Raw genomic sequence first — 9,328 nt, 5'->3', positions numbered from 1 at the left:
GGAAAGTTTAAGGGAGCTAGGCATGAAAAGTGCCTTACACAGAGGGTGGTGGGTGCCTGAAATGCGTTGCCAGTGGAGGTGGTAGACGCAGACACATTAGCGTCTTTTAAGATATATTTGGACAGGTACATGGATGGGCAGGGAGCAAATGGACACAGACCGTTGGAAAATAGATGACAGGTTGAACAGAGGATCTTGATCGGCGCAGGCTTGGAGGGCCGAAGGGCCTGTTCCTGTGCTGTAATTTTCTTTGTTCTTTGTACACACAGAGCTTGCCAAGGGATCAACGACTCAGGATGAAGTCCAGCTCACAGGGCAACCAAGTGACCTGTGTTGTGATTATGTACCGTTGTTTAGTTCTATATTCAATGTGTTCCACAGATGAGGAGAACCATATCCCCGTTGTTGTGTGCTATTGACATTTCAGGTAGAACGAAGAGCCTTTTCGACCGGGTAAGATATTGGGTAGCTGGAGCCCATAGCCTAAAAGATGGGGTAGAGATGCAAACTATCAAGAGATTTAATAATCTTAGATGACCACTAGATATACCATATCCTGCAAGGCTATGGGTCAAGCGCTTGTAAATAGATGAGAATAGATTGATGTTTGATGATGTCCAAACAGCCTCTCTCCCATTCACAAAAACTCTACAATTCTAGGTAGAGAGTCATACACTTCATAGTCATAAATATATTTTTAATCAGAGACATGAATACATGAGTATATCTTTATTTGCTTGTTAAATAATTAACAATAAAATACAAAATTCATAAAATGTTCAGAACTGTTAAGTTTCCTTTAAATTGAATTCATTTCACTTTTTAAGATAACTTAAAAACTAGACTAACTTGCCATTCACTGCTGTGAATTAGACCCACTGAACAATTAAACCCAGCAATAATTATACTTAGGACTTGTGTCTTCCATTGAGAATGAGTTTCAGAACCACTTTAACATTGTTCGAATATTCCCATAATATTCAAATACATTATCCAACGGCAGAACATCAACTACACAGACAAAATTAAAACAGAAAACAGTTCACCAGTGCAGAATTAGTCAATCAAGTTTATTAGTTGTTAAAAAAAATCTCATCTCTCCATTGACCCAGTCCTCATTCTGTAAGGATTCATGAATATTGTGGCAGAATGTTTACTTTGAATTTAACTATTAAACATCATAAAAAGAAAATGCATTAACTGAAATTACAAGAGACAACAGATAATATTCAAAAAGTACAATGTGAAGAATATAAATACAACTATTTGACAATTTCCTCTCTGAGTAGTTCAAAGGCATTCTGTTTTAAATACTGAGTGCCTGTAATTTGCATCCCGAAATTTCTTCATAGAATCAAATGCTCTTCGCTGGCAGTATAAATATCTCAACTGCATTCTTAAATTACAATATTTTAATGGATTTCCAATAAAAACTGGACAATCTTTTGGATTGAAATGTAGAAAATAGTAGAAATGTACTCAAGAATGATATTTATTATGAAAAAAGATAAGTTATGCAATGTGTGACATGTATCCTTCATTTTGTACTGACTGGCCTACTGTATGTTTCCAGCATTTGCAGTTTCCTTTTGGGTTTCCAGAATTGCAGTTTTCTTTCGTCATACACCGGAATTTGTAAAATGGCTGATATGTGCAACAGGATAATATCTCACCTATTTACAGTGCAAGTTGGTTAATCAATTAAATAACTTTGTCTCCCTGAGTGCACTTGGCATAATGCGAGCCATTTCCTAACTAACTTGGGTAATAGTTGACAAAAATATTTCAATAGATCAGGAACTTGAAACTGAGGAAAATAAATCCAACATTTCTTACATCAATTTCAGACAAAACGATGAAAACACGCTTTGAAAATTCAGACCTAAAAGGGGAAAATCAATCAATTAATATTCATTCCTATTACTAAAATCAAAATCAGTAAATAGGGTCTGATTCTTAGTTCTATTTTTGAAACGCTAGAATAAGCATTACCTTAGAATTCCACAGAAAAGTTAAAAATAATGACATTAAACAATGACAATTTTACCAAATGCATTTAAAACAACATTCAAGGAAAATATACATTGCATTGTCTGTTTTATGTTTAACGTTAACTTCTGCATTTCTAAGTAATAAAATTGTAGGTTTCCGACACGTTATAGGAAAAGGCATGCAAGGCTTTGCATTCCAAATATTAATTTCACCTTAGAACTATAAAACAACAATTTTACTCACATATCAACTTGGCACACTTTATGTCAGTATTGAAAGGCAACAGAATTTCGCTCTACATATCTCAAACCATCACCCTTTAAATGCCACATTTTTGATCATTTTGATTCTAATGTGAAAACAAATGGCAGTCACAAGCTAACACGGATTCTAAACATATATGAATTTTACATACATTTGATATCTTCCACTACTTTGATGGGATTTCATTACAACAATTTGGATGTCAAGTGGACAGAAAGTAGATTCCCAAAATTACACAGCACAATTATACTTAAAATATACATATGGCAAATAACTTAAAAGCATTTTGGTTATACTGAAAGTAACACCACAAATATATATCATGGAAAAAAATTTCCATGTGTAAGTCAATTTTAATGATTTTAAAATTGATGTTAAATGATGATACCGCAAATAGTCACAGTAGCAATTCATTCCCAACTGTGATTTGTACTTGTTTTTATTCAGAAAATAATTTCTCTTTTTATTGCTGAAGGTACCATTGAAGATATAAAATATAGTTTTTTTTTCAAAAATGTGCACTGCAAATTTCCCTTACTGCCCTCGCACAAATACTAGTTACAGAGTGTGCAAACCCAATGGTCCGTGCAAAGGAAATATCACAAATCAGCCTGATGTATTTGGATCTGTCACAAAGACCTGTAGAAGAAGACAAACCAGTGTGCCTTGCAGAAGAAAAAGTAAGGTAAAACCAGCATTGCAATTTACTTTTTTCTTTTCGTATATTCAATTCCAAGGTGGCAGGACCAATTCCAAATGGCCTTCTAGTTAATAATAATAAGGCTTTTTATGGATAATTATTATAATAATTATCAGAAAATACATCATAAGCTGCCTTCAGACCGTAGTAAATTAACAGATTATTTTAGCATTAGCCAAAGGAAGGACTGTATCTGTTTAATGTTTTGAAGTTAAATAAACGAATCAAAACTCTTGATTGTGAATATTCAATATGCTTCATTTCATCAGGGGTCAACTGCACAATTTTAATGCACAGACAATATGAAATGTATTTATACTAATGTTGCTGGCATGGGAGAATTGGAGTTTTGAATGGCAGAATAAATTGAGGAACACAAATTGAAAATTACAAAGGGGATAAACCTCATGAGCGACAGATTAATATGCATATGCAGGCTGCAAATACAAAAACACTTGGCTTTCTGGACTCTATTTGCCAGAAATATTGAAACTTCCAATAAAATTGATGTATAACACATTAACTTTCCACCTTTATGTTACGGCTACACCTGTTTTAAATAATTAATCACTAAGGTATTTAATGCATTATTTTGCAATAATTGAGATCCGAAGCATAATTGTGAAGATAATTTATATCTTACAGAACATGCTGTATGTTTCTTATATTAATGAATTAACGATGAATGATCTGAATGGGATGTTGCAATGTTGTTGAAATATACCGCTTTCCTCTTTACTGTGATCAAAATAATTCTGCCTGGCTTTCCGATTGAACCATGCCTGGTGTTAAAGGTTAGAAAACATGTTACTGAATAAAAGTATTGTTTTGATAGTTGCAGATTGTCATTTCTCTGCATCATAGTCTGGCATCAGTTATTAAGATTATCTACGAATTTTCATTTTTAATCAGCATATAAAATCACATGCTGAAAGTCCTCCATCTTGACCATGACCATTTTCAAACTGGTGAAAGTAAAACATGTTTGTTTTGTTTTTGTGAACTCGCTATAGGATGCACTCCATGGTTAACCTTGTCTACATTATTGACACATCTCAATGAAACAACACAGTTCATTTTTCTTTATTAGTTAAATCTCATGAGCTTTAGGAATAATTTTGATGTCGTGTGTCCTGTCTTCTTATTTATTGTTATCAGAGGTGAAACTTGATATATGACCTCAGTTTGCAAAAAGATCAACATTGATCTGAAGAAACAGAGTCCATTTCACAAGGGGATAGAATTGCACTCTATTTGATTTTGCAGTTACACTGAATCCCTCAAACATTTTTTTTAACATTACATGTAATATAATTTAAAATTGACTGACTGTTGGAGAATAGATTTCTTCGTAAGTCGTCGGTGTCAGTAGACCATTTAATCAAAAGAGAAAATAAGGGTTATGAAAAGTAGGAAGATGCTCAAATGTTTTTCACCATACATCATGATCTTAATTACTTGACAAAAGTAATAACTAGGTGCAGTGCAATAATTTTACTATATGTATTAATTTCAAAATTGGTTGATCCCATACTTCACAGTGATCACTGATTTTAATTTGATTTATTGATATTGGCATCATGGATGGGTGATAAAGACATTCTTCTTTCATGTATAAAACTTGCTGCTGTTGGGAGGCCTTTTCTCCTTGTCCTTGCCTCTGAAGAATGGAAACAGCAGAAAAATCTCTTTGTTAGTTATTCAACTTAGGCTTTGTTAACTCTACCATAAAAGTGTAACAAATAATCAAACATAGGGTCATTCCAAAGTTCTCTCTGTTTCTACCCGAAAAAAGTGACAGTAGTGCTAATATTTTGAGTGATGCAGATACAAGAGAAGCTGGGATTGTTGTCCTTACAGTGGAATATGTTGAAGGGATCTTTAATAGAATTGTTTAAAATTATGATGTGACAAAACAGAATAAATGGGGAGAAACTAGTTCCTCTGGCTTGAATGTCAGTAAGCAGAAGACAGGAATTTAAACCACTTAGCAAAAAAGCTGGTGGGAAGATGAGAAGAAATTTATTGTGACTGGAGTACACTGATTGAAAGGGATGCAGATTCAGTAAAAGAAAGAAGATGGAGAGTGGGGCAAATTCATTAAGTTTTAAAATCGTGGCACAGGCATATTGGATTGAATACTCTTCTGTTGTGCTTTATGATTCTATTTCATTTGAATGATGAATGTTGCTCCATCATGAAACAGTGTGATGTGCATGGGTGCAGTGAAATCCTATTATAACGGCACAGACTATGTAAACAACTTCTGTTGAACATGTTTAGGTTGATAAAAGATTGATGAGAAGAGTGTATTCTGCATTGCTTGACTCATTCAGAGTGCCCAAAGACATTCAAATGCTTACATTCTTAACAGTTCAGTACAATTTATTGAAAATTTCTGTTTTAATATGATATAATTTCTAAAATACTAATATTGAAGAGCTAAGGATAAGGATACTGATAATTTCTTCGGGATTTCTGTTAAATCAAAGTAAATCCATTGTTGAGTGTTCAGTTGATTATAGAGTCCTTAAATATTTTAATGATCAACATGCAGTGGAAATTACAAACGGAAGCTAATTAAATATTAAACTAAGATTACATGTAGTACAAAGCCAACTGTGTGTATTATAAGAAAATATAATTGTACATTTACTTCTACACTCTTATTAATATTGAAAGTCGCAACACAAACATAAAGTTAAAAGTATGGGTCAAAATCATGGAACTGCCTACATAAAATCACTGTGGGTGTTATGTACACCACATTCACTCTCGGAATTCATTAGATCCCACAAAACAACAAAAAAAGACACGGGCAATTTTGAACAATGAGTGACTGATCAGCAGATCAGGCAGAAAATGTATCTGCTACTGCAGCAATGCAGAGATCTTGCTTTTGAGGGCTCAGCCACATTTGGATCAACAAAGCAGGGTGCCACGTGGGAGCAATATCACCAAATTAGTACTGATTAATATTGAGACACTCTGGCCAGTATCAAGTTGATGGGCAAAATGGACAGGGATTAAGATATCAGAGATTTCCACTGGCACCTCAAAAGGACTGCCAAACTTACTTTCCTAGCATTGTTACCCAATTAAACTGATCAGTGCATCTAGGGCAGCAGTTCCAACATAAACTCACAGCTGGTGTCCTGGGATATTAGACGGGGCCATCTGCCTGAAACAGACAGACACTTTGGACAAAAAAAACAGTATGCTCCTTTCAAAAGAGTCCCCGTCATATTGCTGAGACTTGTGAGACTGTAGGGGTACAAAACTCATGTTGAGACTTTTATTGTCTTGGGGCACAACAAGATAAAATCACCAGCAGAATCTTTTGGCATTTACAAGAGATCTACGATCACTCTTTCACTTAGTTTCTCAAGATTAAAGTTTCCATAGACTGTACTCACCTCCTCTTTGGAACTTCTGGCAGCTGATCTCTCTGACCTCCACCCCTTGCGGTTTGTATTGTAGTATCATATAGTATTGGGTCAAATTGTCGCTGACGAGGTGCACTGGTGCTATATAATCCATCTAAAGTCCATTGTCTTTTAAGGGCACTGTCATATAACCCTTCAAGTGGCCGCTGCTGTAACTGTTGACGTGAGGAGTAGAGTTCCTCTTCACCTTCCTGCGATTATCAAATAACATGCATTTAATGGCAGGATTAGCTAATTTTTAAAAAATTCAGTAATGGTGTGAGGGCATCACTGACTAGACAGCCTTTATTGCCCATCCATAATTACCCACAGGGCAGTTCAGAGTCATCCACATTGCTGTGGGTCTGGAGTCACATGTAAGCCTGACCAGATAACGATGGCAGTTTCCATCCCTAAAGGACATTAGTGAACCAGATGGGTTTTTCAAACAGCCGGCAATGGATTCATGGTCATCATTAGATTCTTAATTCCAGATATCCATTGGATTCAAATTCCACCATGTGTCATGGTGGGATTTGAACCTGGGTTCCCAGAACATTATCTGGGCCTTTGGATTAACAGTACAGGAAAAATACCACTAGGCCATTGTCTTCCATTCATTCAGTGTTTGTGTGATCATTTTTAATGGATATGGTTTTTGGCAGCAGAATATCACAAATAATCATGTTACCTAGGTTGAATGCCTCTGCTATCTTTTAGGTGATCATTTTGCAAAAGTGTGATTTCTTTAGCAGAGGAAATGACCTCCACTTTCTTAACTCCTTAATTCACAACAGGATAGGGTGAGATGTCATACCAGATTACTAACACTGAAGGGTGACAGTAAGGAATTATAACTTTCCAAATATAGACTTGGATTGTGACAGTGTTAAGGGCTTGGATAGTGAAGAATTTGTTAAGTGTATCCAAGAAAGCCTCCTTATTCAATATGTGGATGTACCTACTGTTGAAGGAGCAATACTTGGCCTTCTGTTGGGAAATTAAGGAAGGACAAGTGACTGAAGTGTTAACAGGGGAGTACTTTGGAACAATTGATCATAATTGTATTAGTATTAAAATTGTTATATATAAGGATAGAACTGATCAAAATGTTAACATTCTATATTGGAGTAAGACCAATTATGACAGTATTAGGCAGGAACTTTCAAAAGTTGATTAGGGGAAGCTATTCACAGGTTAATGGATGGTTGAGAAACGGGAGGCCTTCAAAAATGAGATAATGAGAGTTCAGAGAAAGTATGTTCCTGTTAGTATGAAGGGCAAGGCTGGCATGGAATGCTGGATGACTAGAGAAATTGAGGTTCTGATCAAAGACGGGAGCATGTATCAATTATAGGCAGCTGGGATCGAGTGAATCCCGAGAGGAGTCGGAAGGCGATAGGTGTTTACTTCAGAGGGAAATCAGGAGGGCAAAAAGGAGACATGAGATAGTTTTGGTAAATAGAATCAAGGAGAATTCTAAGAAATTCTGTAAGTACATCAAGGGCAAAAGAGTAACTAGTGATTAGATAGGGCCTTTTAAACATCAACATGGCCATCTATGTGTGGAACCACAGCAAATGGGTAAGATATTAAACAAATATTTCGAGTCAGTATTTATTGTGGAGAAGGATATGGAAACTAGGGAACTTGGAGATATAAGTAGTGATATCTTCAAAAGAGTTCGTATTACAGAAGAGGTGCTGGAGGTCTTAAAACACAAAATGGTAGAAAGATCTCCGAAACCTGAACAGGTGTTTCCCAGAACTTCGTGGGAAGTTAGGGAAAAATTTCTGGGACCCTTGCTGAAATATTTTTAAAATCGACAGCCACGGGTGAGATGCTGGAAGACTGGAGATTAGCTAATGTGGTGCCATTATTTAAGAAAAGCTATAAGGAAAAGCCAGAAAACTATAGACGAGGGAGTCCTATGTCAGTGGTGGGTAATTTGTTGGAGGGGATTCTGAGGGACAGGATTTACATGCATTTGGAGAGGCAACGACTGATCAGAGGAGTGGCTTTGTGTGTGGGAAATCATATCAAGTGGTGACAAAGAAGATTGATGAAGGCAGAGTATTGGACGTTTTCCAAATGGACTTCAGCAAAGCACCCAACAAGGTTCTGCATGGTAGACTGGTTGGTAAGGTTAGATAACTTGGGATCAGGGAAGCTAGTCAACTAGATACAAAATTGGCTTGGAAGTAGGAGAGGGAGGTGGTAGAGGGTTGCTTTTCGGACTGGAGGCCTGTGACCAGTGATGTGCCACAAGGATTGTTGCTGGGTTCACTGCTTTCTTTCTTTTATACAAATGGTTTAGATGTGAATATGGGAGGTATGGTTAGTAAGTTTGCAGATGACACAAAAATAGGTGGTATAATGGACTGTGAGGAAGATTATGTCAGAGTACAGCAGGACCTTGATCAGATGTGCCAATGGGCTGAGGTGTGGCAGATGGAATTTAATTTAGATAAATGTGAGGTAGTGCATTTTGGTAATGCAAACGAGGGCAGGACTTATACAGCTAATGGTAGGGCCCTGGGGAGTCTTGACAAACAAAGAGACCGAGGGGTGCAGGTGCATAGTTTCTTGAAAGTGGAGTCGCAGGTAGATAGGATGGTGAAGAAGGTGTTTGGCGTGTATGCCTTCTTTGGTCAGAACTCTTGAGTATAGGAGTTGGGACAACATGTTGCAGCTGTACAGGACACTTGTGAGGCTAATTTTAGATACTGTGCACAGTTCTGGTTGCCCTTCTATAGGAAAGATGTTGTGAAACTTGCGAAGGTGCAGAAAGGATTTACAAGGATGTTGCCAAGATTGGAGGGTATGGGTTATCTGGAGAGGCTAAATAGGCTGGGGCATTTTCCCTGGAGTGCCGGAGGCTGAGGGGTGACCTTACGGAGGTTTATAAAATCGTGAGGGGCATGGATAGGGTGAATAGCTAAGATCT

The 9,328-nt window shown here is 36.6% G+C and overlaps 1 protein-coding gene across 2 annotated transcripts in view; it reads right to left on the bottom strand.

The window, feature by feature from the left end:
* Nucleotides 1-1,055: 1,055 nt before the first annotated feature.
* The window catches only part of plcg2 (phospholipase C, gamma 2), a 217,168-nt gene continuing 208,895 nt past the window's right edge, over nucleotides 1,056-9,328 (bottom strand). For both annotated transcript variants that reach the window (XM_048546852.2, XM_059651742.1), the window contains exons 31-32: nucleotides 6,373-6,593; nucleotides 1,056-4,616 (exon numbers count right to left, since the gene is read on the bottom strand). In XM_048546852.2, coding sequence (XP_048402809.1) covers nucleotides 4,565-4,616; nucleotides 6,373-6,593 — 273 coding nt within the window. In that variant the 3' untranslated portion in view covers nucleotides 1,056-4,564. The remainder of the gene's footprint in view (nucleotides 4,617-6,372; nucleotides 6,594-9,328) is intronic.

The sequence above is a fragment of the Stegostoma tigrinum genome, chromosome 16, assembly GCF_030684315.1.
Source record: "Stegostoma tigrinum isolate sSteTig4 chromosome 16, sSteTig4.hap1, whole genome shotgun sequence".
NCBI classification, from domain to species: Eukaryota; Metazoa; Chordata; class Chondrichthyes; order Orectolobiformes; family Stegostomatidae; genus Stegostoma; species Stegostoma tigrinum.
This window is presented reverse-complemented; position numbering and strand designations above follow the sequence as displayed.